General features: G+C 38.4%; 3 protein-coding genes across 3 annotated transcripts; all 3 read left to right on the top strand.

Annotated features, from left to right (window-relative positions):
- Positions 1 to 433: 433 nt before the first annotated feature.
- Positions 434 to 2,560, top strand: pgrmc1 (progesterone receptor membrane component 1). The gene is made up of 3 exons (XM_082141866.1): positions 434 to 769; positions 1,565 to 1,720; positions 1,830 to 2,560. Exons 1-3 carry the CDS (start codon positions 481 to 483, stop codon positions 1,922 to 1,924), a joined length of 540 nt encoding a protein of 179 aa, XP_081997992.1. The 5' UTR covers positions 434 to 480; the 3' UTR covers positions 1,925 to 2,560.
- Positions 2,561 to 3,909: 1,349 nt separating this feature from the next.
- Positions 3,910 to 5,069, top strand: cox7b (cytochrome c oxidase subunit 7B). The gene is made up of 3 exons (XM_082139979.1): positions 3,910 to 4,067; positions 4,623 to 4,744; positions 4,839 to 5,069. The coding sequence occupies exons 1-3, from the start codon at positions 3,926 to 3,928 to the stop codon at positions 4,911 to 4,913; spliced, it is 339 nt and encodes a 112-aa protein (XP_081996105.1). The 5' UTR covers positions 3,910 to 3,925; the 3' UTR covers positions 4,914 to 5,069.
- A 786-nt stretch (positions 5,070 to 5,855) lies between these two features.
- On the top strand, positions 5,856 to 16,724 carry pgk1 (phosphoglycerate kinase 1). Its single transcript, XM_082139978.1, has 10 exons — positions 5,856 to 6,015; positions 7,495 to 7,545; positions 7,968 to 8,123; positions 8,343 to 8,487; positions 12,862 to 12,965; positions 13,084 to 13,203; positions 14,694 to 14,808; positions 15,048 to 15,227; positions 15,339 to 15,516; positions 15,902 to 16,724. Exons 1-10 carry the CDS (start codon positions 5,951 to 5,953, stop codon positions 16,039 to 16,041), a joined length of 1,254 nt encoding a protein of 417 aa, XP_081996104.1. The 5' UTR covers positions 5,856 to 5,950; the 3' UTR covers positions 16,042 to 16,724.
- The last annotated feature ends 188 nt before the right edge of the window (positions 16,725 to 16,912 follow it).

The following is a 16,912-nucleotide window of genomic DNA, read 5'->3' as shown; positions in this document are numbered from 1 at the left end:
ACTATCCCTTTAAATTGAATTAAAGACTGTACATTTTACAGTCTAACTGTGTCACATAAATTTAACAACCTGATAATATTATTCATCGCCACAATGTTACTTTACTGTGTTACAAAATTTACAATGTGAGTTGGTAGTTACCTTTCAGTTCTGTAAACTTTATAAACCCAGCTAATATAATCACAATGAACACGTCCAAAATAAAATATTTAACATATAACAAATGCAAAGCATCTAATTCGTAAACAAAACGATTTACGCACTAAATCCAGCATAAACTCTCTAAAGATTTTATTATTTGACGGCTCTGAGATTACAGTTAACTTCAAACCCCATCTCAAAAACTACACGCCCCAGAAACCCACCTCGAATCTGATTGGCTGGCGTCGCACCATTGTGTGTTTTTGGCTTCTGTGATTGGTGCACTGCTGTGGTCGTCGACAGTCTCTCGATGTTCTCACGCACAATATCAGAAACGAAATGGCTGATGAAAATGTTGAGCAAACTTCTGGAATTTTTCAGGAAATTTTCACTTCGCCCCTGAACATTAGCTTGCTATGTCTTTGCTTGTTCCTTCTGTACAAAATCGTCCGTGGAGACAAGCCTGCAGATTTTGGCCCGGTTGAGGAACCGTTGCCTAAACTAAAGAAAAGAGATTTCACTTTAGCAGAACTGCAAGAGTACGATGGACTGAAAAACCCAAGAATCCTCATGGCTATCAGCGGGAAAGTGTTTGATGTTACGAGAGGGAAGAAGTTCTACGGACCAGGTATGGCACAAATTCAATCGCAGGTCTTACCGCAAACTTATCTTAGGTGATTGTGTGGCATAAGAATTACGTGGTTCTTGAATTATGTTTGCATAGGCGTGTTTTTTATTTTAAACATGACCTATTAAAAACGCACGAATTTAATTTCAGACACGCCCCTTTGTCGCACTTTTTAAACGAGTACAAATGCAAAGTCATAACCCCTAACCTACTGGAAATTCAGGATAATACTGATGTCACGCAACCTTTTTAAAGTGTAGCTATGTATACATTGTAGTTGTTCTGATAATGAGATGCTTGCAGTATTTCTTAACCTTTTGCCATGCCAAAAACTGTTGCTTATCAGTGAATAATTAACTAAACTCGAATAAAGGTTGACTAGATACTTCAGATGTTCACTGAGCACCAGAATGTTGCTTCATTTAAAGGGATAGTTCACACAAAATTGAAAATGTTGTCATCATTTACTCAGCCTCATGTTGTTTCAAACCTGTGTGAGTTTCTTTCTTCTGTTAAACACATAACATAAGATATTTTTAATAATGCTGATAATCAAAGAGTTGACGGCACCCATTGTCTTCCATAGTAGGGAAAATACTGGAAGTCACCTGTGTGGTTACCAACATTCTTCAAAATATCTTCTTTTGAAACTCACACAGGTTTGAAACAACATGAGGCTGAGTAAATGATGACAATTTTCATTTTTGGGTGAACTATCCCTTTAAGATAATAGATACAACTTGTTTTGCATTCTGAGATGATATATTTGTGAGGAGCTAATGTGTTGACTTTTAGAGGGCCCTTACGGGGTGTTCGCGGGCAGGGATGCATCCAGAGGACTGGCCACGTTCTGTTTGGAGAAGGAGGCCTTGAAAGAAACTCATGATGATCTTTCAGATCTCAATGCTATGCAGCAGGAGAGCCTGAGCGAGTGGGAGACCCAGTTCACACGTGAGTTGAAGGACACTTTTGGATCCTCCCCCTGATTTCCTCTTCAGGGATGTTGCAATGAAGCTTGCATTGCTAAACGTTGAGTAAACGCTTTTATGTTCCTCCGCAGAGAAATATGATTACGTCGGGAAGCTTCTTAAACCTGGAGAAGAACCGACAGAGTACACGGATGATGAGGAAGTCAAGGACAAAAAGACGGATTAGAACATGGAGAACACGGATCCGAACCAAGCTCTTCCATCTGTGCTTACATGACCTAGATGTGTTGCAGTCACACTTGCCTTTTTGTCTGAACCTCCATGTAATTTAATGTGACGTTAATGAGCACGTCATATGTTTATAAATAATTTCATATCACTGTATTCTTAAAACTAATGTAGCATATGTTATATCTACAGCAACTGTGACTCATAATTATGTCATTTGAAGAATTCTTGGGTAAATAAATTCTCTGGGAATATATGGCTTGCTGTAAATATGGGACAATTCCTCACTCATCTTATTTGGATTGCCGACTCTAGATTTTTATCTAACCAGAGAATATTTAACCAAAATGCATATATAAACATCAAAACACACTAGAATACCTTTAAATGAGCAATCTACTAAAAAGTCGGAGTGGAAATCTCCTCAAGGTTACTTGATACAGATTAAGATGAATCCCATACTAAAGGGGTTTCAAGCAAACTCCTCATCACATGCTAGTCGTATCATCTGCTCAAGAAATCTGTAGATTAGATACATGCAACATTCCATGAGATTTTATGTTTTACGAAAACAAGTATTTGCAAAACATCTTTTCTGTTCATGATGTTCATTATTAAAGAAAATGATTTATTACCATTGTGCATTGTTGTATTATTATTTTTTAGAGCTCTGTTGGTTCAAAGTAGGCTATATGTGAATGTTGCTGATTACTGGTGAAATATTCCCCATATGTGTCCTTGAGCAAACTGCTGAACTCTAAAACCTACTGTATCTTATTTGAGACATGAATATCTATGGCCTCTAAATTATCAACATGATCAACACAGCTGAAAAACCTGTTGCACACAATCTTTCACATGCCTTCTGTCATCTGATTGATAGTTTATAAAAAAAAGTCACCAAGTAAAAGGCCTTTTAGTATCATTAGTTTTTTTTTTTAGTTTTTTTTTGCTGTGAAAACTACTGATTTTTTTATGATATAAAATGTAATAAAATGTAATTTTTTAAAGAAAAGTCATGTTAAAAATAGAGTATCAATAGCAGAATTTTGAGGAACGTTTATTAGTTAATCTCTCAAGCATCATTGTATTGCACTGCATTATGTGTTTTGCCCACAGAATAAAAAACGACCTTTGTATGAAAGATGACAAGTATTACTGACAAATGTATTTGAAACATAAAAACCTTGTTGAATTGCACTACTTGAAAAAAAAAAATGCATTGAATTAACCCTGCTTGCATTTTATTTTTAGGGCTTAATTTTTATGGGCTGAAATTTCAACATGGTTATATATTTAGGCTGTGAAAATTTCCGTTCAAAACTTTTCACACACATTTTCATTATTCAAAGTTCAATAATCCACATACACCTACACATATACACATTTTTTTTTTTTTTTTACTTTTTCTTTTTATGAGATGTGGGTACAGGGAGACATATCCCTCTAATTTTGGGAGTATGTAAAATTGTCACACAGTATTGTAAAATAAAAAATGGTTACAGGATAAATGTTTCTTACATATCAGACAACAATATTAATATTTGTAGATCGAGCAAAAGGAATGTGTCAGAAGTGGGATTCGAACCCACGCCTCCATTCGGAGACCAGAATACCCGTTTGTTCGGAAGGGAGCAACCCTTGAGTCTGGCGCCTTAGACCACTCGGCCATCCTGACACGGCTGTGATTTTACGTAGAGAAACACGTATTTATATGTGCACTTTGCATTTCTGTGATCAGAAATTGTACAAGCACAATGCAAAGTGAACGCGACACAACCCGCTAACTAACTTTAACAGTGTGTGGTAAAACAGCAGTGATGGTCCCTTATTATATTCAGAAGAAAATATATAAATATTTCAACTTATATATGCTTAGAATAACTCCATATATGTTAACAACAACCCACATCACTTTAAGCTATCAGAGTTAATTTTAGTTTAACATTTACATGTTGAATCAATCTACCCCATACTGTCTTGCGATCACCGCGCGTGCATGCGCGCAAGTATCGCACGTTCATCACTTCCGCCCTGCCATTTTGTATCTGCCATTCAGTTCAAGGGTATTAGCTCGCGCAGTCAGTTGTCCCGAGAAATAACCATGTATCGCTTCGCCAAGATTGCCCTGAACCTCAGCGGTAAGTTATATATCTCATTCGAGGACTGGCCGTTTTATTCCCATTTCAGTAAACAGCATTTGTTGCAATGTTGGGCAGTATACTGATGTTGCTTCCCAGTGTGCTAAAGCTAGTTTTGATAGGATACATTCGCAGTTCGCCAGTCAGTTTATACGTTTTGGTAAATAATTTAATCTATTGTCACCTTACCTTATAAAGATATGTTTATATGTTCATGTATTTGCCATAATATGGGTTTTAAAAATGCCTCTCTTATTGATAATCTCAAAATATTGTTATAAATATTACTTAATTTAATATTACTATTTGTTTTTCCATTCCAAAATATTCTATAAAATGTTTCTAACAAATGAAACTGCAATGTGCCCACGAAGTGGGTTTCCTATTAGCTACAAGCTTGCACTCATTGTAGGCTATATGATTGCAAAAAGGTCAATGTTTTGTATGAGAATAAAATGTTCTCTTTCATAAACTCTTAATGGCCCTTATCTTAACGAATAGTGTGTTAAAGGATGTTTAAACCTAAATCTACTCTCCCCCTTTTCTTTACATTAGGTCAAAGTGCCCGTCAGGTGGCTGTGCGACAAAAGTCTGGCCTGTCCCCTGAATTTCATGCCAAGTATGGAGCTCCTCTGATGATTTCTGGAATTGCATTTTGCACAGCTGTTTGGGCATATGTAAGTGACTGCAAACACTTCTAATTATCTAATTATCTAATTAACCATATATTTTTCAATGTGTTAAATGTGATTTTGTGCACTGTCTTTGCAGGTGATCACATCAACAGGCATCACATGGAACTTGTCCCCTGTAGGCAAGGTGGAGCCCAAGCCATGGAAGGAGTGATGAATGCATTTCCCGTCGTGGACCGAATACTCTGGGATTCTGAATGACATTCTGAACTTTTCCGTTTTGCAAATGGAGACAATTTTCACCTAATCCAATCTTCTTGCTGTCTTGGCATGTCTGTAAAAAATGTAATAAATTAAAATATAAATCTCATTATTTGTCTTATTACTTTATCTACATATGTGTGGTATTAAAGGGTTTATGTCAGATTTGAGCTTCTAATTTTAAATGTTGCATTACCTTGATGTATTTTACCATCAAATGAATGTCAATTTTGTATTTAGCATAAAACGCTTAAGCTGTCCATGGAGTGACAACTAAGATGTCCATGGAGTGGTCTAACATTTAAGATAAGTTTTTTTTTATACTAAATTACAAAACCTTTTTTTTTTTTTATGCACTGGCCAGTTTTAAGATTTTGGGGTTATTTTGCTTACACAACTTGTAGTTTTCAAGACCACTGAAAAGACAACATCTAAAACAAACATTTAAATGTTTATTTTTTTTTTACCACTTTATCTATTTGAATCTGTACATTTCAATATGTATCTTTATAGGTCTTAATATGTCAACAAAATGAAATTTGTACCTGGCTTTATCCAATGATCAGATTTATGTTCTGAAAATATATGCAAATTAGTGCATTTTTAATTAGATAATACCTCATTTACATAAACAACATTTCAGAAAACTAATAGAAACAATTGAACTTCAGTATGGTGATAGTTAACTTATTTTAACCCTATTCACCTGTGGTGTCTTGTCTTAATTCAAGAGGGTAGGGTCTCTAGATAGGGGGCAGCATTATTGCAGCACGTTGGTCCAACATCCTATGTGCTCAATTGGTGATTGATTGATTGATTGACAGCAAGTGTATCCAATGAGCGCTGGATTTAGAAGCGCATACCTCGATTAGACCCGCCCACACTGTGTGCATCAGCATCAAGCTAAGGTCACTCTCTCATTCGGGAACTGAACCAGCACTGCACCACCACACCAGCTTAGGAGAGTTTTTCTGCAAATCTACAGCCAGAATGTCTCTGTCAAACAAACTCACTTTGGACAAGGTGGATGTGAAAGGAAAGCGCGTCATCATGAGGTAAGCGTGAATTGTCACCGGCACATTCCGTTATATCGTTCACTAACGATGTGTTAACATCGTGATCTTCATTTATTGGCTTTGTGCTTTCTTTATTTTATTTTTACTCTCATTTTAATCTTTGATTTTTGGCAAGGTTATGCGAATGAAACTTCAATCATTGATAACCGGAAGTGTTTCTGTCACGCGTCACGTTTTAGAGATTCCCGATACGTGCAGGGTGGCAGATATACCAAAAACTAGCGCGTGCGCATCCTTTTATATCAGTCATAACTTCGTTGTTTTAAAATTAAATTAAGATCTTTAAACCCCTCACACTTATCTTTTTTTTTTTTTTTTTCATAAAGGCTGTAAAATTCCTTGGTGAAATGACACCACCCAGTTACAAATGTCAAATGGTCAGGGAGTCTCCGTCACTTTATTTTTGTACCATACCGACAACCAGAACGTTTTCACATTACATACTGTTTTATAAGGTCTTTTGAACGTGTGCTGGCGGGTTTATACCAGTAAGCACATTCATTTAGTGGCGTGTTCTTACTCGTTTGTTATAACTTACTCTGTCACTCACGCATGCCAGGTAATTTCTTATGTACATAAGTGAAGATTGTTTATAATTTATTCCGCTAAACGACGTTCATATATTCTCAGCAGCTGTTAGAATAAATTACATTTGGTATTCTGAACACACACAGTCATGTCCAACCTGCCCTGCCCACCGTCTGCGGCTTTATTTAACATTTTTCACCTTTATATAAACACCCACATGATATAATAATAGCACTTTTTGAATAAGTAATTGACAGCCATGTTGAGTGCGTCACAATGACTGAGTCAGTATATATTGCAGCAGTAGCACGTGGTCTTACAACATCCGCTGTCAGGATCCAAACTGCTTCAATATTGTCTAATGTTATATTACAAATATTACAGTACAGCAGCATCGACAGCATTCGCTGTTCTCTACCCTGAATGCATCCATCTCTCACTGCTGTAAGGGGGCTTTACAGTGTTACGTAATTCATTGTAGTCATGGAGACCATGTGAATGTGCACTCCTATAGTATGCAGCTCTCAGTGATACAGGTTTAGTTGTTCATTAATGTCACTGTTCAATCCTAATATTTATTAAAATAGCTTTTTTATAACAGGTATTTTTATGAATTCCTTTATTTTTTTATAAACATTCAAATGCATATAACAAATTACTAGAGATGATAGCTATATATAGTGCTGTCAAATAGATTAATCACATCTAGTGTGTGTGTGTGTGTGTGTGTGGAACATTCTGTCATTAATTACTAGCCCTCATGTCGTTTCAAAGACCTTTGGAAAATTAAACGAATAATAAACAAATTAAGATATTTTTTGATGAAATCTGAGAGCTTTCTGGAACCTACTCATTTCAAAATAATAATTTTAATCATTCCTTTAAACCATAGCATTTTATGATCAATTTATTTTTCTCTCTCTCCAATAGGGTTGACTTCAACGTCCCTATGAAAGACAAGACAATAACAAATAACCAGAGGTGAGATGGATATTGCTGATATACCAGTATTGTTGCATTCTTAATCAATAATGGTTCTTTCTTATCTCATTGAAATCACCATAATTCCACTCTGTGCTGTTCATGTGCTCAAACTGTCGACTGGAGGGGTTTTACCTTGAAAATTGTCTCACAGCTTTATTTATAAAATGTTTGTTGTATATAATCATTCACTTATTCATGTCTATATTTTCTTGCAAAATATTAAGATTACTCAATAAATGTTAGTTCATATAATGTCAGCAGTATTTTTAATGTTTAGTTTGAGCAACCATTTGAGACCAATACGTGAATTATGTTTTTAAAAAGTTATATGTTGTATATAGACCTGACTCACAGTTGAAAAACACATGTTGGCCTTGTGCTACAGTATTTGTAACTAATATTATATATGCTCTCATCAGAATCAAGGCTGCAGTCCCATCAATTCAGCACTGTTTAGATAATGGGGCCAAAGCTGTAGTCCTGATGAGCCACTTGGGCCGGCCTGATGGAGTCCCCATGCCAGACAAGTACTCTCTGGAGCCTGTGGCTGCGGAACTCAAGAGCCTGCTGGGAAAGTAGGAGAGCTCAATATAGACTTCTTTACCTATACATATTACACCATCAGTTAGAGATAATGTAAACCTTCAAGCTACATCTGTTTAACAGCACTGATGAATAGTTTTACTGCGTAAACATTAGAAAAGCGTCATCAAGATGACATCTTAAAAGTAATGCATACAGCAATTCAGCTTAGTACTTCGCCACTGACCTTGCTGTTTAATTTGCCTCTAAAGAGACATTCAGTTCCTGAAGGACTGTGTGGGTCCAGATGTGGAGAAAGCCTGTGCAGACCCACCTGCCGGTTCTGTCATTTTGCTGGAGAACCTGCGTTTCCATGTGGCCGAGGAGGGCAAGGGCAAAGATGCATCGGGGAACAAGGTCAGTGCAGCGTATGTCAGTGGCTCTGCAGGTAAAAAGTGCTTGGTCATCTTAGGCCCTGTTTACACCTGGTATTAAGATGCGTTTTGGTCGATTGGATCAGAAGTGGACGACGCTAAATACAGGCGTAAACAGGGTTTAAAACGTTTTGAGCTTGTCCCCTTTTTGACCACTTCCAGAGGTTGTCAGAACCAGAGACAATTTGTCAGAACTCATTCGATCGGATCGCGTTCATAATGTAAACGGTCATGTGGTCGACTGTTAAAGAAAGGCAATAAAAAGATTGTTCAAGTACTAGTAAAAACTATAATGAATGTGTTAAATAATGTTCTTAAGTCTTTCCTTCCTTTGACTGTGCGGCCCAGAAAGAAGCCACAAGAGTTTACGTTGAATTAAAGGTAGGGTAGGTAATCCTGTTCAGAAACACTTTTTTTTATACTGGGTGAAATGGTCCTTCCATCCTGATAGTAGTCAATACATTATGTGTTTAGAAAAAGGAATGAAAAAAATCAGACCTCTGTAGCAGCTGCAGGACAGTAAAAACTCTGACCAATCACTGCCATTCGGTGCGAATGTAAAGAACCAATCAGATGCCTTCATGTCTCATGCCCGCCCCGAGCCCCACTGCGCGCGCTGCCCTGCGTGCACTCATCACATGTCACCGTTCCCGGAAATATTCAGCTCAAAGCACCTGCATATGCAGTCAGCGAAGGCAAACAAGGCAAAAACTACTTCCTCGGACCCTGCCCGCGCTCTTGAACGACCTCCTCTGCTTCGCCCTCAACCCCGGACCTGTCCTCGAACCGACGATGCGGTACTTGTCTCCGGACTCGGAGTGTACGGTAGTCTTCATTAGAGTCAACAATGTTTTCATCATGGAAACTCTTACATGCAAAACACCGTATATGTTATGAATCTTACACGAAATTCATCTTCATCACAGTGTAACTGATGGTAATGGAAAAACGTGTATCAATGCAACCTGTTTTTAGTTTTGCCTTATAAATATAGCTCGTTACCGAATGAAACTTTACCATTATCGATATGCTAGCTTGATAGTGAGTACTAAAAGAAATCTTATTTGTTTATATTCATAGTGATAAAGTTAGGTATTTTATTACATGTGATTCTGACATGATGTCACTGTATGTACTGCGCTCCTTCCTCTCCACTCGTCTCAGGTAATAAATGCGTCTTGTTCCAGCCTGAGCGTTTGGCGTCGCGCGTTCATGTGTTTTGGGGGCGTGGCTTTGGAAGGAGCTCAGAAGGGAGGGGGTGGAGTGAATGGAAATAATGAGCTGTGTTTATTGCAGATTAAAAGGTCTACAGTCACTCGATTTTTAAATTTTCTTTTTCAGAGTACTTACATTTTAATTATGTATTGGTTTATAAAGACAGTTTAAACAAATTTGGAATGTTTTTTTTTTAGAAAAATGATTACCTACCCTACGTTTAAATGCCAGATACAGACCTTAAATTTGATCATACAGTAGGATCTTTGGCCTGAAATGCCATGCGCTTAAAGAAATTAAATTAAATGAGAGCAGGTTAGTTTGTGTAGCTTTGAATAGGCAGTAATATAACGACGATACTGTAAAGAAAGCCCTCTGTAATAAGGGTGGTTTTGCAAATCTCTTACCAAATCATTCTGTTTTGGCTCGAGAGGCTAATAATTGGCTTTTATCATTGTGTTGGAGCTGATCTGCAAAGCACAAGCTACTACTGTTAGAGCCTTCTTTGGCTGTGTGTGCATGCATAGATACTGTACACAGCTGACCTATTGACATTTGTAGGAAGGTCATGTGTGATCATGTGGCTTTTCTGGTCCTCGAAGCCCTGGCTGGAATGCATGCTGGGAAGAGGAGAAGAGAAGGAGAGGGACGAGTAGAGACCAAAGAAAGAGACAGGGGAAACTGCCATGTCCTTTGCTGGCAAGAAACTGCAGTGAACTGCAGCTTGGCATTTTCTGGGCGCCTGTGTAACCTTTCATTCACAGTAGTTTAGAAGTTATGAACTTTGAGTGCATGTGGATGGCAGTAATGTGATCATAACGGCATGTATCGTTGGTCTTGATCCAGGGGTCCTTGGGTTTAAAATACTTTCTCCAGTTTACTATGCAGACACAACTGTAAGTTCACCATTTTGTTGGTTTACACTTTGATTTCACATAGCACTAGGGCTGGGTACCGAGTTCGATACTTTTTAGGTACCGACCGAATTGCCTCGATACTATCGAGTATCGAAAAATGACTTGTTTTTCGGTACCAGATTTCGATACCTAAGGGGTTAACTCGTCAACGTCAGTGCTCAAACAAATACATATGAAATGCACAACGACACGCCTAAAGTCGCTCACGCACATACACGCAAACTCTACACACACGAGACGCGCGGAACTCTGCGCACATTCTCATGAGACGCGAGCACACACACACAAACTGTCCACGCACACATACTCAATGAGACGCGAGCACACACACTCACAATACCTTAAAGATGTGGAAAAGCCGATCAAAAGTGTGGCTACATTTCTCCATTCTCGATGCCAAGCGTGCGATGCAGTATTTGCGGTAAAATAATTGCTGCAAAGACGGTACCGCGACAGATATGATGAAGCCCTTGACAGTGAAGTAAACACAAGAGCAGAAAGTTGCTCCGTCTTCGACTGGTAACTGAAGAGATACCTGTTGATCACTCTGACAGTGTTTATATTGCAATAATGACCTACTGAATGTACACTGCCGTTAAAAAATGTGTTGGTCAGAATTTTTTTTCAGTAAGGATGCATTAAAGTTATCAAAAATGACCTTAAAACATGTGTAATGTTACTAAAGATTTCTGTTTCAAATAAATGCTGTTCTTTTGAATTTTTTTATTCATCAAAGAATCATGAAAAAATGTATCATAGTTTCCAAAAACTGTTTTTTATATATTTCTGAAGGATCATGTGACACTGAAGTAATGATTTTGAAAATTCAGCTTTGACAGCACAGGAATAAATTACATTTTGAAATATATTCAAATACTATTTTAAATTGTAATACTATTCCACAATATTACAAGTTTTACTGTATTATTTGATCAAACAAATTCAGGTTTGGTGAGCATGAGCTCTTTATAAAAAAATATTTTGTTCCTTTGTGCTTTTTTTTGTTCCTTTCTGGACTGACTAAGGAACGTGAGTCAAACTGAAAAAATAAAACCACAGTTTTTCTGAGGTAATGTGTTATGTAATCTTGTTCAAATGGATTTCATAAAATTGGTATCGAAAAAAGTATCGTTCAGGAACCGGTATCGAAATCAAGGTATTGGTATCGAAATTTTTTGAACGATACCCAGCCCTACATAGCACTGAAAAGCAGTGTTGCCAGAGTGGCTGGATTTCCAGCCCATAAGCTCCCCAAAACCCGCCCAATAATGTGATTAAAACTAAATAATGTTGCCAAAATAAAATGACAATGAATCCATTTCCCAAGAGGAAACTGGACTAAAGGCTGTTCACACTAAGATAAATATTCAGTGAAATGAAAATGTTTAAATCGCACCATATTTTCACACTGATGCCTCATTTCATTTTCATGTAAAAGAACAGTTACTGTTGATGCAGCAATTTATTTTTTTATTTTTTTAAATGAAGAGGGGTTCAAATGTCTTTTCTATCACACAAACCAATAAGACTTGTGTTTGGTCATTTGCACAGAGGCACTGTTGTTAGATAAAGCTACGACTTGGTGGCGCTCACGAGCAGAGCATTTCACTAAGCGACAGTGAATAGCAGAGAAAGAATCCGTAGCCTGCTCTCTTGTATTTGTACAAAATCTAAAGGTTTTAAAACGCATAAATACTGTTTGACTACTTTACTTCGGAAACGGAAAATTCCACAGTGCTGCTTTGCGCACTGCGGTCAGCAAGATATTTATCTTCTATAAGTGCCACCTACTGTCAGAGTGAATTTGTGTTTTTATTCAGCCCATCTTTTTTTTTCTGCATTAACCTTAACAAACAATTGCAGGTGCAATTCAGACCGAATTTGTTCGCCACAGTTCACCTTTAAAGGTGCAATGCGCAAGTCTCTGAGTTTTTGCAGAACTATGCCCCCTCTGGTGACAAGCGAAACTGCAACCAGAGGTGTGCACGCTCATTCCCGAATCCCTCTTATTTATTTTACTGTACAGGATTATAGAGGCAATCGCAGTGATCAGAGAAGGGCTCATTCAGCCCATCAGGCAATTGTTTAAGCATGTATGGGTTAGAAAAACGGGTATTTTTAACATGAAATGTTGCGCATTGCACCTTTTTAATGTGGAATTTGTGGGGTTTTTTTCTTCAGGTGGCATCATATGACTTATAAATGATTTTGATTTATCTTTTCAGACCAAAGCAAGTCAGGCGGAAATCGATTCTTTCCGAGCCTCCCTGTCCAAGCTGGGTGATGTTTACGTCAACGATGCCTTTGGAACTGCGCATAGAGCTCATAGGTACTCCATTACACAAAACCGTGATAGGAAAATAAAAACTCACATTGTGTTTAGTCGGAAAAATATCAACATGACACATTGTTTCCCCTTGGTTTTTATGCCTTATGTCTCACTCCAGCTCCATGGTTGGAGTGAATCTCCCTCAGAAGGCAGCTGGTTTTCTGATGAAGAAGGAGCTGGACTACTTTGCCATGGCCCTTGAGAAACCACAGAGGCCTTTCCTGGCCATTCTCGGGGGGTGAGTGATATTGACGGAGTACCCTGATAGCTTATCTTTTTAGTTCTGAATACTGTCTTGCTTAAAGGAGAACTCCGGTGAATTTAAGTTAATCTTGATCGTTTTACCTTTGTGAGTACTGTCTATAGAAAAAAAAACGAACCGGATCGGTGCTTGCAACGCGGAGCTGTTACAGTTAATAACCTGAGCTCCCATTCAGCTAAAACGGCAGTTTTGGGGGCATCGACCTAAAGAGTGTCTTTGTGCCTCTTAACAGACACAAAATGCAATTAAAATGTCTGTCCAACATGAACAGGGCCCTTACATGACAACAAGATGCGTTTAGCAACTTAGCCATTGTTTAAACTCACCTAAATAGTGTTTTAGACGGCTAGCTGTAGTCTCGCGCTGAAGTCCCGTGGGAACTCAGTTGTAGCCGGAAAAAGTGCGCGTGATTTTTTTTGCTAAGTTGCTAAACGCATCTTGTTGTCATGTAAGGGCCCTGTTCATGTTGGACAGACATTTTATTGCATTTTGTGTCTGTTAAGAGGCACAAAGACACTCTTTAGGTTTATGCCCCCAAAACTGCCGTTTTACCTGAATGGGAGCTCTGGGCATTAACTGTAACAGCTCCGCGTTGCAAGCACCAATCCGGTTCGTTTTTTTTTCTATAGAAAGTACTCACAAAGGTAAAACGATCAAGATTAACTTAAAAATTCACCGGAGTTCTCCTTTAAGGAGGATAAGCAGTGATTAAAAACAGTGATTAAAAACATCAAAAGACCTTGCTTTGGTCCTGCAAGATCTTGTTCATGATCTAAGGAAGGGCTTTTACAGAGTTCACCAACTGAAATGAATGACTGAAAGAATATTGGGCTGTACTTCAGTCTTTTTTTTAGGAAGCATCCGTCTTTTCTCCATTGAAAACCACTTGAGAAAGCATCAGTGACAGTCCAGGAATAGTTGCGTTTATCCTCTTATGCAACAGCAGGATGTGTGACAATGTCCTTGTTCTACGGTTCCTCATATATGTGGCTGAAGAAAGAAATATATTTATTTAAACATTTGTAGATTTCTACCTTTTTTATAGTGTTATATTCTGATGGTGAAATGGCAAAACCGTTGTGATTAAACTGTGCAGGATGCTATGATGGCAAATAAAGCCATGATCACTACAAAGCGTTCTTGTGGAAGTGGATAATTGAATGCAAATGACTTGCAAAAGTCAGGCCATTGCACAACTTACACTCATTATGTACTTACTGAAGCAGTTCATATCTGATGTTTGTCCCAAATAACAAAGTTCACTCAGGGAATTGGCCCATTGATAAGCTGAACTGCAGTGCACAAAAGCCTTAAGCTTTTGTCTTATAATTAGACAGTTGTAGGGCACTTCCTGCAATTCGTCAGAGGCGAAAGTTTCTCAGTTTCATCCTAATAAGATTTAATTTTAAAAATGAATATTTCATTGAAAAGGCTTTGTTTGATTGATCGTTGTTTTGATCGGACAGGGCCAAGGTCAAAGATAAGATTCAGCTGATCAACAACATGTTGGACCAGGTGAATGAGATGATCATTGGTGGAGGAATGGCCTTTACCTTCCTCAAGGTTCTCAAGAACATGGAGGTGAGTGGCCTGATTTTGTAAGTTGATCGTAGAACCCATTGGTGGCAATTGTTCTACAATCAACTTAGGCTTACAATGCTTTTGGGAAACCCTTTGGCCCTGAACATTACCTCAATTTTTGGAATTGGAAGTTGAGGTTATTCATTTATTTATCCATAAACTTATCAGGGTATGTTGCATAACCTGATTTCTGGAATACCCTCCTGGAGTTAAAAGTATTGTTTTCTTGTTCTGCTCAGATCGGCACTTCCTTGTATGATGAAGAGGGTGCCAAAATTGTGAAAGACCTCATGGCTAAAGCTGAGAAGAACGGCGTGAAGATCGCACTTCCTGTCGACTTCGTCACCTCAGACAAGTTTGACGAGAAGGCGGCAACGGGGACTGCATCAGTAGCAGATGGTATTCCAGCTGGATGGATGGTAAGGCAGACACATGTTAGATTGTTTAGAGCTATAAGATCTTCTCCTCTTCCTGTAAGTGAACTAGAAGCAGTTGTCAAAAGAAGCCCTTCTGGTTGTCCTTCCATCCAGGGTCTGGACTGTGGTCCTGAGAGCTCAAAGCTCTATGCGGAGGCTGTAGCCAGAGCCAAGCAGATTGTGTGGAACGGACCTGTTGGTGTGTTCGAGTGGGACAACTTCGCTCGTGGAACCAAGAACTTGATGGACAAAGTTGTGGAAGCGACCAAAAATGGCTGCATCACCATTATTGGTGAGAATTTCATTTCATTTTATTTTTCATTCAAGTGGCTGGTTTTTGCCTGGAATACATTTAATGGCACACATCTAATAGACTAGTGGTAGACTGATATATTGTCTAGGCTGATTATTATTGGCAGATATTTGGCCATTTTTAATTCTCACCATTGGCATGACTTGGGTTTTAAATTTTTGCCATGAAAATAGCCTTAGATGCTGACATGGCATTAAATCTATCCATCTATCATCTATCTATTGTTGTGTGTCCTTTACTTTAAATCTTTACATAGTGTGATATCATGTAGGCCACCCTGCTCTCTAAGATGACAACAGCCATCAAAAAGTTAATATCGATCTCTATAATAGACTAATAATTGAATTCTTTCTTTTAATTTCAGGTGGGGGAGACACAGCAACCTGCTGTGCCAAGTGGGACACAGAAGATAAGGTCAGTCACGTGAGCACTGGAGGCGGAGCCAGTTTGGAGCTGCTGGAGGGTAAAGTGTTGCCTGGTGTCGATGCCCTCAGCAACGTATAAGCGCTCTGAGGCTCTTCAGCCAGAGGTTGGGTGCTCATCTCCCAAGAAGCCGTCATCCTTATTCACTCAGCGTTTCAGCATTCTAGAACCTATCGGGATGCAAAAGACGACTACTCCACTCTCTATGGACCGCTAACAGTATGCTGTGCTAGACTCCCTGACCTGGGCTGCTTTTCTCAAAAGCATTGTGAGCTAAGTTGATCGTAGAGACCATTGGTTGCAATGGTTCTACGATCAATTTAGGCTTACAATGCTTTTTGAAACAGCCCTGTTCACTCATACACATCCATTTGTTTTTCTTCCATCAAATTACCTAAAGGTTTTCTCATTCAAGATATTTCCATTGGTTATGAGCGAAAGGTTGACATCAGCAGTAATGATGATTCCTGTTATGATTGTTACCTGCTTAAGTGTTCATGTGTGTCCCGTTGTAGTCTGAATGTGTGCATTCAGTGTAAACCGTTGTGTATTGTAATCCTAGAGTTTATATTTGATATTTGTTGCCTCCCCACAGATGTTGAGGACCTGTTAAAATGTAGACACTTTTCTCCCCACATTGCACTTGTCATAGACCTGCAGCTTATGAGATAGATGTCCTGCGCTGGAATTATTATAATGGGCTAATGTTAGACCCAGACGACCTGCCGTGGAAAGAATGATAATAAAAAAAATATTTAAGCTTTCTTTTCCTAGTCATTTTTAGTGTCTGCACACAATGTAATATTTTAATATATTATCGCTAAGTGTACATGCATACTTTACCTGCATACATATGGTGTAGTCACATAAAGCCATGTATAGCAAATGTTCTGCAGTCTGACAATTAAAACTTTGGTGTTTAAATACCAAAACATAATGGTATTGGGGATGC

Source organism: Leuciscus leuciscus (assembly GCF_965113295.1).
Source record: "Leuciscus leuciscus genome assembly, chromosome: 16".
Classification (NCBI taxonomy): domain Eukaryota; kingdom Metazoa; phylum Chordata; class Actinopteri; order Cypriniformes; family Leuciscidae; genus Leuciscus; species Leuciscus leuciscus.
This window is presented reverse-complemented; position numbering and strand designations above follow the sequence as displayed.